This window comes from Copadichromis virginalis, linkage group LG17 (genome assembly GCF_057382275.1).
Source record: "Copadichromis virginalis isolate Kocher_CV1m ecotype Utaka linkage group LG17, C_Virginalis_male_GT1.1, whole genome shotgun sequence".
Classification (NCBI taxonomy): domain Eukaryota; kingdom Metazoa; phylum Chordata; class Actinopteri; order Cichliformes; family Cichlidae; genus Copadichromis; species Copadichromis virginalis.
This window is the reverse complement of record NC_140634.1, coordinates 4,472,016-4,485,617: the sequence shown is the minus strand read 5'-3', so window position 1 is coordinate 4,485,617 and position 13,602 is coordinate 4,472,016. Positions and strand designations below refer to the sequence as shown.

General features: G+C 42.0%; 1 protein-coding gene across 5 annotated transcripts; it reads right to left on the bottom strand.

Annotated features, from left to right (window-relative positions):
• Positions 1-5,467: 5,467 nt before the first annotated feature.
• On the bottom strand, positions 5,468-12,551 carry pfkfb3 (6-phosphofructo-2-kinase/fructose-2,6-biphosphatase 3). Of its 5 annotated transcripts, none has more exons than XM_085436567.1 (16): positions 12,276-12,551; positions 10,395-10,523; positions 10,128-10,224; positions 9,962-10,028; positions 9,797-9,871; positions 9,651-9,707; positions 9,415-9,539; positions 9,097-9,304; positions 8,846-8,992; positions 8,645-8,749; positions 8,399-8,528; positions 8,160-8,287; positions 7,836-8,024; positions 7,634-7,656; positions 7,222-7,272; positions 6,600-6,667 (listed from the first exon to the last, which is right to left on the bottom strand). In XM_085436567.1, the coding sequence occupies exons 1-16, from the start codon at positions 12,343-12,345 to the stop codon at positions 6,661-6,663; spliced, it is 1,608 nt and encodes a 535-aa protein (XP_085292693.1). In that variant the 5' UTR covers positions 12,346-12,551; the 3' UTR covers positions 6,600-6,660. The 5 variants fall into 5 exon arrangements, with proteins under 5 accessions (XP_085292696.1, XP_085292693.1, XP_085292695.1 ...); XM_085436569.1 differs by having other exon boundaries at positions 10,395-10,520; XM_085436571.1 differs by lacking the exon at positions 7,222-7,272.
• Positions 12,552-13,602: the final 1,051 nt, after the last annotated feature.

The following is a 13,602-nucleotide window of genomic DNA, read 5'->3' as shown; positions in this document are numbered from 1 at the left end:
GGATTTGTAAAGAATTTATTCGTAAATCAGGGTGGAAAATAAGTATTTGGTCAATAACAAAAATACAACTCAATACTTTGTAACATAACCTTTGTTGGCAATAACAGAGGTCAAACGTTTACTATAGGTCTTTACCAGGTTTGCACACACAGTAGCTGGTATTTTGGCCCATTCCTCCATGCAGATCTTCTCGAGAGCAGTGATGTTTTGGGGCTGTCGCCGAGCAACACGGACTTTCAACTCCTGCCACAGATTTTCTATGGGGTTGAGGTCTGGAGACTGGCTAGGCCACTCCAGGACTTTCAAATGCTTCTTACGGAGCCACTCCTTTGTTGCCCGGGTGGTGTGTTTTGGATCATTGTCATGTTGGAAGACCCAGCCTCGTTTCATCTTCAAAGTTCTCACTGATGGAAGGAGGTTTTGGCTCAAAATCTCACGATACATGGCCCCATTCATTCTGTCCTTAACACGGATCAGTCGTCCTGTCCCCTTGGCAGAAAAACAGCCCCATAGCATGATGTTTCCACCCCCATGCTTCACAGTAGGTATGGTGTTCTTGGGATGCAACTCAGTATTCTTCTTCCTCCAAACACGACGAGTTGAGTTTATACCAAAAAGTTCTCCTTTGGTTTCATCTGACCACATGACATTCTCCCAATCCTCTGCTGTATCATCCATGTGCTCTCTGGCAAACTTCAGACGGGCCTGGACATGCACTGGCTTCAGCAGCGGAACACGTCTGGCACTGCGGGATTTGATTCCCTGCCGTTGTAGTGTGTTACTGATGGTGACCTTTGTTACTTTGGTCCCAGCTCTCTGCAGGTCATTCACCAGGTCCCCCCGTGTGGTTCTGGGATCTTTGCTCACCGTTCTCATGATCATTTTGACCCCACGGGATGAGATCTTGCGTGGAGCCCCAGATCGAGGGAGATTATCAGTGGTCTTGTATGTCTTCCATTTTCTGATGATTGCTCCCACAGTTGATTTTTTCACACCAAGCTGCTTGCCTATTGTAGATTCACTCTTCCCTGTCTGGTGCAGGTCTACAATACTTTTCCTGGTGTCCTTCGAAAGCTCTTTGGTCTTGGCCATGGCGGAGTTTGGAGTCTGACTGTTTGAGGCTGTGGACAGGTGTCTTTTATACAGATGATGAGTTCAAACAGGTGCCATTCATACAGGTAACGAGTGGGGGACAGAAAAGCTTCTTACAGAAGACGTTACAGGTCTGTGAGAGCCAGAGATTTTCCTTGTTTGAGGTGACCAAATACTTATTTTCCACCCAGATTTAAGAATAAATTCTTTACAAATCCTACCATGTGAATTCATGGATTTTTTTTTCACATTCTGTCTCTCACAGTTGAAGTGTACCTCTGGTGCAAATTACTGACCTCTGTCATCATTTTAAGTGGGGGAACTTGCACAATCGGTGGCTGACTAAATACTTTTTTGCCCCACTGTAAGTGTAAAATAGCAAACAAAAACCTCCAGCGGGTAATAAAAAACAACATTGAAGGGACGTCTTGAAGAGATGTTTGCAGAGAATCACCTATCATGTCTTAAATGTCTTAATTTAATTAAGAGAGTTTTATTTCCCCATAAATAATAATGAAGTGTGTTTGCACTGTTTCTGCCATTAAACATTTTAGGAAAGCTTGCTTGCACTCGGGGCATGTTCAACAATTTTAAACACTTTCAGATTACTTTTAGTGACCTAGCTTAGACTTTTGAATCACAGTCATTACTTCACACCATTAAAAACCTTTTTTTTCCCCATAACTTTCAGCTATTCACTAGTCAACTACACAAAATCTTTCCATATACTTTGCTGCAGAAGCAGGAGCAACCCCTGGCTGTAAATCACTGCACTTTTGAGTCTACCTGGGTCATCGAGTTCATACAATGTGTGTGTCTCTGTGATTCTGCATGCACACTCTGTATGAAACAAGATTACTTTGGGCTCAAGTGGGACAGGGACACATGAGTAAGAACTAAGCAGGACAAGCTGCTGAGTCATGGGTAAGACAGAGTGAGACATGATGCCCGGTCACCTGATGATGATGAATCAGTCTGTGAAAGAGAGTGTTAAAAATGTCACCCGTCCTCTTTTTTATGCTAATCTCAACTGTCCACATTCAAGTAAGATAATGAGTTTTGAGTAGATTGCTCAGCCTTGATCAACTAGGCCAGTCGGTATTACTGCCTTTGTAACCTGGCTGATTGGGATCACACACAATCCTTCGTCAGCGCAGCATTAGACGGCTATTTGTGGAGCTGCTAGCTTAGTTCAGACTGTTAATAACAAGTCCACATACCATTCAGATGCCTGACACAGCAACTCCTCTCTCCCACAGAGATTACAGACAACACACATGTAAACACACACACCGGGCTAACCATGACTACCAGTGGCAAGCCACATGCAAGTTTGCGTCAGTCTGTGCTTGCCAAACGCAACACATAGTTAGACTCCGGAGCCTTGTCATTAAATTCACATCTCAGTCAAGCACGAGGCAATAACATGGGGAGGGGGGGGTCAATTAATATAATAAAATGTGAGCAAACGGGATGCAAAATGCTGATTATTACTAAGGAGAAAACTTGAATAGGTAAAGTGTACCAATGTGAGCGACAACAACATGCAAAGATACAATGCAAAGTAGGTTTTAGAGTTTCACTGCCTGTGAGTGCTGAGGAAGTGTCAGTGTGTGTGTGTTTGAGAGGGAGGCGGAGCACCAAGTGGTGTACCTGACAGCAGTCACATAGCCACTCTGCCCACAGGATGACCAAACAGAGCCAAAACACTCGGTCTGCCCATGATTCAGACATGGGGAAATACCACATCCAGCTGGCAAATATAGTGTGTGCGACACAGTGGAAGGAGAGAGGCAAATATAGGAAGGGAGAAGCATCTAGTATGACAAATGTTTAGCTCATATTAAAGTGAATTTTAGTAACTTATCAAGCGCATCAAGGCTAAAACAATAATCCAAACTACTGACATGTGTTTCTGATTTTAAGCTGTTGGTAACTCATCAAGTCTCATGAGCTCATAAGTGGTAAACAGAAAATGTGGAAATTTGCAATACACTGTGGTGATTTTTGCACATTTTGCACACATTTTGAATGAAGTCCTTTTTCAACTGTATGCCTTTGCTTAGCAGCAGCTAAGCCAGAATTTTCCATCCGCCAGGAGCACATTTAGATATCAGGAGGCAATAAAACTCTCGAGTCATTTACTTATGGAAACTAGTTGGAAAAGACGGACCTCAAACCAACTCCTACTTTGCATATCTCAATGGAAATATTGTGTCATCTGCACAAATAAATATTTTTGTACATAAACCCAACTTATTAACTGAATAATAAGGATCTATGGTGATGATGCAAAGGTAGTGATCGAAGAATAATTTCCAGAAAACATCCGTGCAGTTCTAATATCCCTGCGGCCATAAAAAATAAAATCATTTTAAACAATGCTTCACAATAGTGATGGCTAAGAAATGCTCTGAAGGACTCTGGTAACAGCCTAATTAAGCTTTTTGACGACTGGCCCTTAAACTGAGGTGAATCATTAGCATACAGGCTGAGATCAAAGGTCACAGATCCATTCATGTGCTGAACAAGTAGCACTTCTAGCGAAGGGTGTCTACTGCAGATGGTTATTTACCATTCTAACCAGCAGTCTGACGACTGTCTTGTCATAGAAAATAAAATGAACAATTTGTACTTCACTTTATAAAAAATGCTCTAATGTATGAGGTCTCATTTATACCAAAAAAAATACTTCTATTCTATTGTCTACTGTCTACTTCGCTTGGGACAAAACTATGTCAACAACCAATGTTTTGTCAGTTGTCCTGACAAAACATTGGTTTTGTTTCCTGTCGTCGGCCTGAGCCTTTCTGTGTCCTCATGTGTCGTTTTTCTGTATTGTTATGAATGCTGTCCTCAGGGGCCCTTTGTGCTCTTCTTTAGGGCGTTCTGATGAGTCGTTTAAATGTGTTGCTGTCTTCTTCCTTTGGTTTGGCTGGCGTTGTTAAGCAAGTAGTTGGATTTGAATTTTGCTTGACTGTTTCCTTACAGAATAAGTCTTCAAGGAACCCAGAATAGCTGCATAAAGATCAAGTGAAATCAGCCAATAGTTTCAGCATGCATTGAACAACAATGTAATTTATATTAAATAAATTATATTTATTTCTAATCAACTTAGTTATATCCTGTTTTAAAATGTATTGTATGACTGTGTGTATAATCAGTTATAACTAATGCCCAATTGTCCAAATGTAAACTACTATACAAAAAATTAAACTTGTTTATGGTTAAAGCAACACAGAATGCAAAAAGGTGGTACAAATAGAGCTCAAAGTTGAATGAATAAAAGCATGTTTAGCTAAAAGTTTCAATAACAGAAACAACATGCACAACATGAGTGCACATAATTTTGGTACATGTGAACCTCCATATATCAACATGTTGATGTTTAGCAGTGTAATATGATGACTACTGTGAAGCTTTGGTGTTGTCCATTATGGATAATCCTGACCACCCTCTGCACCATTTACTCCACAGGCAGTGGAGAACCTTCTCTAACAGACCGATCCAGCTCTGCTGACACAAGGACAGTTACTCTGTACAAATGCAACATTTACCGTGATAACAGTTCATCACAACACTTTACACACAGCAAGGAAGTTCTGTTGTGCTGCATTGACCACCTAATGTCAGTGAATACTTATTCTGATCTTCACTCAAGTCATCTTAATTCCTGTTTTTGCCTTGCCTATATTGATACATTACTTTGTATGTGTATTTAATTTTCAGATTTACTTTGTTGCTTTTGTTTAATCCAGATATTTTTCTCGTATTGTGCTATATGGCACTCTAGTTATGTCAAGTATACATTTACCTCATCTGTGCTATAGTGTAACTTTCAGCATGCTAACTCTTGCTGCAAAGCCATTATGCTGGCAGAAATAACTCACGTCATGCTAGCACTGCACTCTGCTTTTGTACCATGCCTTCTGTAATTTGTGGCTATAATGTAGCTTGCCATCACCAGTGTATGAGTGTGTGTGGATGGGTGGATGACAGGTTGTGCAAAGCACTTTGGGGTCCTTAGGGACTAGAAAAGCGCTATACAAATACAGGCCATTTACCATGCAACAAAATTTGCACTATTAACTCAACCTTCTTTTAGAAAAACAAAAAAGAGAAAAAGTGTCAGGCTTATCAGTGCTAGTCATTACTTCCTGAGTCCATTTTAGGCTGATAAGCAGCTTGTAACTCTGTGCAACTCCGTGACTCATGTGAATAGGTGAGACAGCCAGAACATGCAATGTCATGCACACATTAGCTCCATAAAAGGAACCATAGTAGCCGGAGCATTATTGGATATGGGCCAATGAAAACAAACAGGGTTTTTCCCCCATGAAGTGAATTTAATGGTTCAACAAAAGGGAGGGAAAAAAAAAAAAAAAAAGAAAATGCACAAAATATAATAATGTACAGTTCTATCAAAACAGAGTGTCTTTCCCTCTGAATACTTATTCACAACTACTTAAAAATAAATAAGGAATATAACAAAACACTTTTACAAAAAGAAAACATTTCAAGTATCTCAAGCAAGCCTGATACAGCAGTTTTCTGCACAGGCGTCACACTTTCCATTCAGTCACAACACAGTATTACAAAGAGTTACACACATTTTCATCAAGTCTCCCCACAAGGGTTCCAAGTCATCTCCCATACAATGTCACTTACACCATATGTACACTAAGATTTACAGAGCTATTATTAACAGCACGCATTTTAACAAAAATATAGGTGCTTAACTTTGTGCGTAGCAGACAATGAGAGCAAAAAGAAAATAAACTTGAAGTAACGTTTCCCATCAGAGACATCTCTAATGATCAGCGTGCACTGTGGCACTGAAACTAAATGGAGAAATTAAATATTGAGATGACATGTAGAGTTCATGGGTGAAATGTGGCGCCTCTCATGTAACGAGTCTGGAGAAAAATGGCGAGAAGCAGCATTAGGCTTGCAAAACAAGCACTACAGGCACTCTACGGCAAAGATCACCTCCATCATTACTGTGCAGTAACATGAAAAACAAACTGACGAACAGAAGCAAAATGTTTCGCCACTGTGCAAAACATTGCTCATTGTGTAGTGTCAACATACAAACCAATCAATTACATAACTTTCAAAAGAAAAAAGAAAAACATGAGTACGTGAAAATACAGTGTACAACTACTACAAAGTTGACAATGTAAACTAAAGACAAAAAAAAAAAAAAAAAAAAAAAAAAAAAAAAAAAAGAAGTTCTCTGCGAAACAGTCTTTGGTCTCTCCAAAGCAATAAACCACAATAAATTGGTTTCCATCAGAGATGCAAAAGTTCTATAAAATATTTTTCAAAAACAGATTCAATCACAGAAAAAAGGAAAAAAATTGAGACATCAATTAAATACAATAACTGTGTTTTGAACAGTAAGACGTGCAGCAACTTGTGTCCTGGGCTTTAAGGAGGAGAGAAGAAGTCGATTTTGGAGAACAACAATTTTACTTTGATGATGTTGCACCGACTCTTCAATGATCCACATGTCGGTAATGTTTCACTGGCAGGGCTGCAGGATGTCATGGCAACCAGGTGAGCTCATCAGGTTCTGCAAACAAAACAGAAGTTTAGATTCACTTTGTACTGCGGCAGCTGTGCACTACATAGCTACTATACAAATCCATAACACAAAAGGCAGCAGTCTTACGCAAAGAGTGGCCTAAGATAGTGTAATGTCTTAACCACACGTTACGTCATGCAGGTTTTCTCAGCCCTAATCTGCTCTTTGATATTTTTAGGTGCTGTGAAAACTTGCGTCGAGTTTGCCACTGTGCAAATAGGTGGCTGCATCGCTTTAATCCTTGGGTGATTATGACAACATGCGCACAAATGCACACACCCTGCACCGTCATTCATGCTTTTCCACTGCACCAGCAAATCCTATCCTCATGCCACCAGTGAAGTGTACTGCTGTTGCATATTCAATTATACAATTAAGTTTGTTTACAGATGATTTCGAACATGGCTCCGCTCAGCAAATAAAAACACAGAACAGTTTAAGCCAACTCATCCTACTTTGCTGTGGTTGGCAGATTTAAGTAATGCACTGATGTGGCTGCTAGAAGAACTGAAGAAACTGCATAACCTTTAAAGTGTGTTTACCTTTGAAAGACTAAGAGCGAAACCACCTTTAGATAGTGGAGGATGGTGCACCTTTAAGCAGCACAAGACAGGCCGAGAATAGACCAAAACACACAAAGACAAGAACAGGACAGTCAGCATGAAAACAGGTAGTAGTAGTAGTGATGAAAACAGGTTGGAATGACAGGAATGCTAAACAAAAACGTGGGAGTTCCCCATGAACTAAGAACTTCCCTTTTCCCGTTGCTTCCACAGGCAGGATTTTGTAACAAATCATCATTTCCCATTACTCAAGTTTAGATTAGAGTTATTATTAATACATTGTTTTTCCCTGTAAAACAGTCGAGTACTGTGGAAGTCCGGAAAAAGAAATGTCATTGAATACGACACAGCACACAGTAGAAGAGGCTGACAGAATATCCTGAATACTTACAGGCAAACTTTGCCCAGCCAGTGCTAAGAGGTGTGGAAAAGGAGGAGAGGGCAGAGGGGAAAAAAAGAAAGAAGGACGAGAAGTAGTGTGAGTGAACGCATGCAGAAAGTTGTCAGGAAGGAAACGCATCTGTGACTCGTCACTTCCTGAATACTGTTCAGCTGGATATCCAGTATAATTTTAAAGGTTTTGATAATCCCACCTGTCCAGGGAGAGTGAGGGGTATGTGTGATGGGCTGCAGAGGGCCAGCGCAGAAACAGAGGGGGGCAACTCCTGGATTGGGGCCTTGTCCAGGTCGTCGATGCGAGGTTTCTTAATGTTGGACTCTGGGCTGGTAAGGGGAGTCACGCTGTTCCTCCTGATCAAGGTGCCAGGACCTCTCTTAACGTCCTGCAGGGAACCAAAACAAACAGACTTGATGGTCAAACACATGCATGGAGTTTCATGAATAAGGACAATGAACAGCAGCTGCTCAGACACAGGAAGTGACAATGACTCCAGCTCTCAGAAATGAGCTCCCATTACCTCTGGTCGCTCCCTGTGGGTGTTTACTGCCTCCACATTCAGGGAGATTGACTCCACTTTGCATCCATAAGCAACTGGGGTGAGTTTGAGCACCGTGTGGAGGGGACACTTCAGGTAGGGCATTTCATCTGGAATAACAAATGGCAAGGAAAATATAAATAAAGATTAAAAACGCATGCGAGGACACATTTGGATTTGACCTTGAACCCAGGCGGGTTTGTGGGATTTGGAGTACCCACCTGCACTCTTATCCAAGAAGTAGGCCAGCAAGCAGCGCATGACGGCCTGGTGGCAAATAACCAACACGTTCTCTTGCCTCTCCAGCTCCATGATGACTGGCTCGACCCGCTGCACAAGGTCCTGGTAGGACTGCAGAGGTAGAAGGGGAAGAGGGGGGGGGGGGGGGGGGGGGGGGGGGTTAAAAAACTATTTGCTTTATATTTTATGAGGTAAAGTGTCAATGCACCAAACGGCTGCTCGTGTACCTCTCCAGCAGGGTAGCGGTAATAATATTTATCTTCATCTCTCAGTGCAAACTCCTCAGGGAATTTCTCCTTCACTTCATCGTACGTCATCTCCTCACAGACTCCCTAAAAGAACACACCGCGCACGTAGTCAGCTTAGACATGATGTGCAATTAGCAATGTGTAATACAACCTAAAAATACATCTTTGAGTGACACTCACTGCATCAATCTCATTAAGAGCCTTCCACTGCTCGTACGGGACTCCGAGGTGCTCGGCAGTCTGGATGCTGCGACACAGCTGGCTCGTCCAGACCTTCAGGTCCTTCAGCTGCTGCTCCTCCACAAATCGAGCCAGGGCGGATGAAAACTACAGCAGGCAAAGCAGTAGTCATATTATCACCTGGTGTTCATTATGAAAGGTTTAAAAAGTATCAGCTGAGCAACTGGAAGCTCTTATGCTCTCTTTTGTACCTGTTTGCCATGAGGAGAGAGGCCAGCGTCACCCCCCACCCTTCCCTTCAGATTGTCCGTGCTCTCCCCGTGCCGACACAAGTAGATGGTTCGGGGCTGGACGTGGATGTTCATCAAGTAGTAAACGATCTTGCTCTGAATGTGATCCTGGATGCGGTTGACGAGAAAACGGCGACCCACATCGATTACCTTGATGAAGGAGAGATCCCTGGGAGAAGACAGGATGCAAATGATTCATCTGAAGGTTTGCAATGAGGCGACATAACCAGCAAGAAAAATCTAAGCCGCGAATTAAATTTTTATTTTATTTTTTTTTACCTGTCGTATTGATCTGGGTCCAGAGGCTGGTAGCTCTTTTTGTAGCATTCAATTCTTTTCTGGAAATCCAGCATGGCTTCAGTCTTGTTACAGTCCCGGTAGTCCGGGCAAGACACCTTCACTTCCTGCGTAGGAAGGAAAACTGTCAGACGGCGAACAACATGCCTGATGCCAGAGATTTGTGAGCATTGTGTAAAAACAGCACAGTAATGTCTGAGGTTATATTTGTGACTCACCATGATGTTCGACGCAATGACGCTGGGATCGTCGCACACAGACTCGATGAAGAAGATCTAAACAGAAAAGTGAGACTTTGTTTAGAAAGGTGCTCCACATCACTGATTCAGTACTTTGGTACTCCGATAACGTTAGCAGCATGTACCTTAAAATCATTCTCTTCCCCGAACTTGAGGATCATGTCTCGCCTTTCTCTTGTTGTGTTGGTAGCGTCAAAGACCTACAAAAAAAGAGAAAGGTTTAAGAAACGCTTCACCACAGGATAAGGTTGTTACAGAAACAAGTTATTTGAGAAAATGGGAAAACTCACCGCTACTTGGCCACCTTCGTCCTTCAAATAGGACCTGACATCTCTCAAGGCTGCTAAGGCACACTGCCTGAAAAGCAATGATAAGAAACGTTTGTTTTCTTCTTTTTTTAAATAAACAAAATATGTTTTTATTTGGGGTGTTTGTGTAACATGAGGGGAGACTTACTGCCTGATTTTCACAGCACACTCATTGTCAGGCTTGAAGAAATCATAAGAGCTGTAGTTCTTGACTGCTTCTCTGCGGTACTCTCCTACATTGAAGACTGCAACACACACACACGAGGAAGACAAACAAGTGTTAACACAATCTCCTGGAATTGGAAACATGAGCTGATGCCATTTACTTCCAGGACCACAGTGTTACTGTGAAACTGATAAGCTACTGAACAAATAGGAACAGTGTACAAATGTGTGTTGCCGTCTGTAAGCATACCTTTGGTGGGCATGCCGATCCAGTTGAGGTAGCGGGTGAGTTTCCTGGACATGTACGTCTTGCCCCTAGCTGGCAGACCCACCATGACAATGACGGTGGGTGGGTTGGCGAAGTGGGGAGCACCACCTGCTGTAGAGACATTGTGAGATATCACAATTGCGCTTGTTTGCAAAACGTAAAACATGTTTTGTGTGTTTAACTTCAATTATTCTAGGGGTCTTTTTGGTCCCCTAGGTCCCATCTCTTTAAGGCAAGCCTCTCTTTAAGCCAACAATACGCTGATCGGCTGCTCATCGTAAACATTTGATGAGCAAGTGGCTGGGGCTTCTGTGGTCACAGATGACCATAACAGACATATACCCTTATGTAACTTATGTGAAGTCAGTTTTTTGCTCCAGTGATTAGCTGAACATATACCAATCTCATTATTTGAAACTTCGACAGTATGCAATGCTTTTAATTACAGGTCCATTATTTTGACTAGCATCAATGAAACACTGACTTTAAGTAATTGACTGCTGTGCAAACTAAGGTTTGTATCCAGTTGCATAAATATCGGGTTTTGAATTATTCTTTCAAGTCACCAACCTATAATCTCCATTTCCCGCTGGCGGGCTCACGTTCAGCTTCAACCTCACTGCACATCTGACCCACTTCTGTTAGCCTTCACGAGCCAGGACAATTTGTGTTCACATGACCAGATATACAGTAAGCCCCCCACCCCCAGAGGCTCATGGGAGATTTTACAGGGCTTGCTTCGTGTCACGTCTGCTGCCTCTCCGTCCGTGCAGCATCAGCCATTCATCTTCAAATAGGCCCACGCATCCCCACAGCACTGCTAATCTTGTTTCCACAACACAAGTGCTTAAACGGAAAGACGGATCAAATTTTAAGGAGATGCTCAGACATCAGAGTCAGCCTTCTCTGTGTTGAACCTCCATCGTTCACAACAGATCACCAATAGTTTTAGGTCTTATGACAAAAAGGTTCAGTTGGATAAATTTGCAGGTTTATCTCTGGATCAGACCTAAAACAAAGCTTAAGCCAAACTCCCAGCACTGACAGACGATTGGTGAACCATGTGCAAAATCCTATCAATAATCAGTCAGAAGCAGAATGAAGTAACCAGTGCATTCATGTGTATTGGAAGTGGGGTAAAAATACTGTTATGTTGATTTTTTTTCTAAACTTACTAATAAGAAATGTGCAAATGATTGTAACAGCACACAAAATATCAAAGACCAAAAAGGGAGAAAAAAAAACCCACACACCCACGAAATTCGCTTTACTTCTATCAAATAGGTCATTTCCTTTAGCATTTAATTCAGTTTTAAATGATCCAGAAGCAAGAAAGCAACGGCTTCGAGTCACCGCCCCATTCACGGGCATTTGCCGATTGACCAACCAGAAAACGGAACCAGCATCGTTCGCAGGTTGCGCGGGGGAGGGGAACGCACAAACCATGGCAACAGGAGCTTTGTCAGGCCGGAGAGAGGTCGTGACGTGTTGCACGTGCTGCGCGAGACCACCAATCAATGAATGAATGATGCCGGTTTTTCGACTTGGCGATTTAGAAGACCGGCGTACGCGGCAGGTGCAAAGACTCAAAAATATTGGACCAAAACTGCAATTCAGTCACAAAAGTAACACTACGGGGTTGTTTTACAGCAATGCAGCGACCTGGTGACGTGATAAGCATTCATACGGCAATACCCACCCAGCACCACACTCACATGTCGTCAGAAAAAAAACAGAAAGAACTAGCTTGATTAGCGTACGTTAATACGCGAAAATACATTGAAAATACCAGTTATCGTTACATTTAAGAAACTACTGAGGTACCCACGAGCAAAGAATAATATAATATATGCAGTGTTTTACCTCTCCGCCTGTCATCCTTTGTGGGAACCCAGATCTTTTGGATCCTGTTCTGGGTGAGCTCTCTGGGCATTCCTTTGGGCCTTATGAACTGCACAGCACACAGGAGAACTAAGACGCTTAAATCCCGTCGATAAAAAGACTTCGAAGAGCCGGAGGCGATGTAAAACTAGAGCGTAGTTCTTCCGTTCAGTGTGTTCAGCGTACTGACCGGTGCAGAGCCGGGTTTAATCTACCGGCCTGTGCCACACATCCGCTATTTAACTCCGCCCGCGCGGCCGGCAGACAACGTGACTTGGGACGCGCGCGCGCAAGCACATACGTTCACACATATTACACGCGCACACAAGCTGCGCCACAGCGCCACTCTGTGGCAATCCTTAGAACAGCACTTAATACGTAACCCCTTTTTCATTATCGACATTGTGTGCAATAGTTCTTAAACCGACTGCAATCCACGGTATATTACTCATTTCATTCTATTTTTAGCAGCGGCGCCAGCGGCGGGTATAACTGATATCTGATATTTATTAATTAAAGCTCCATGTGGTTCTCTAAGACTGATTTTCAAATATTCCTGAAGCTTTCTGCTGTAGGTTTATTTTTAAAATATTTTTTACCATTTCAAAATGCAGCATTGCCATTAATTTCCATTTTGTCTCGGTCTAACGTGTAGTGTGAATTAACAATTTTTCTGTGTATTTTTGTGTATTCATAATATTTTCGAATATTATTGTTTTTATATTTTTTAGGATAATTCTGATAAAGTTTTTATAAAAGGGGGCTATTTATGCGTTTTATTTTATTTATTTATTTTTATTTTATCAAAGAACGATTCGAAATTGATACGATTTCATGTATGAAACCTCCACGTCCGCGGTCTTTGTGGTCAAGATGATTTGCCCCCCCACGTTCTCCACGTCCACTCGCAACCCCCAACAAAATCTAAGCTACTTTGTTCAGTCTAAAGATGTGTGAAACCAACCCCAGAAGAGACGTGAAGAGCCTCACATCACCTCTCTCTCCTTCCTCATTCTGGGCCGTCCCACTGAGTCACAATGGGTATCATTAGACATACACTGGTGTGGATTTAACTTTTTCAAAAATGCCCGCATTAGCCAAGCACGCTTTCATCTTATAGCGCAATGAGGACATTCGAAGGGAAATGACGTGGAAAGGCAGAAATGACAGACAAATGATACTGAAAGAAGCTCAGGTTTGGTTAACAGCTGAAGAACCTGGAGAGGTTTAATGACATATATACAATGACATATAGACTATATGTCATTGTATATATGTCATATATATATATATATATATATATATATAT

Excerpts from the sequence above, each read along its gene's own strand:
- pfkfb3 (XM_085436567.1), bottom strand. The coding sequence starts at position 12,345 with ATGCCCAGAGAGCTCACCCAGAACAGGATCCAAAAGATCTGGGTTCCC. Across the intron at positions 8,750-8,845 it reads CTCTTAATGAGATTGATGCA|GGAGTCTGTGAGGAGATGAC; the intron begins GTGAGTGTCACT and ends GTGTTCTTTTAG. Across the intron at positions 8,288-8,398 it reads CTTCTTGGATAAGAGTGCAG|ATGAAATGCCCTACCTGAAG; the intron begins GTGGGTACTCCA and ends TTGTTATTCCAG.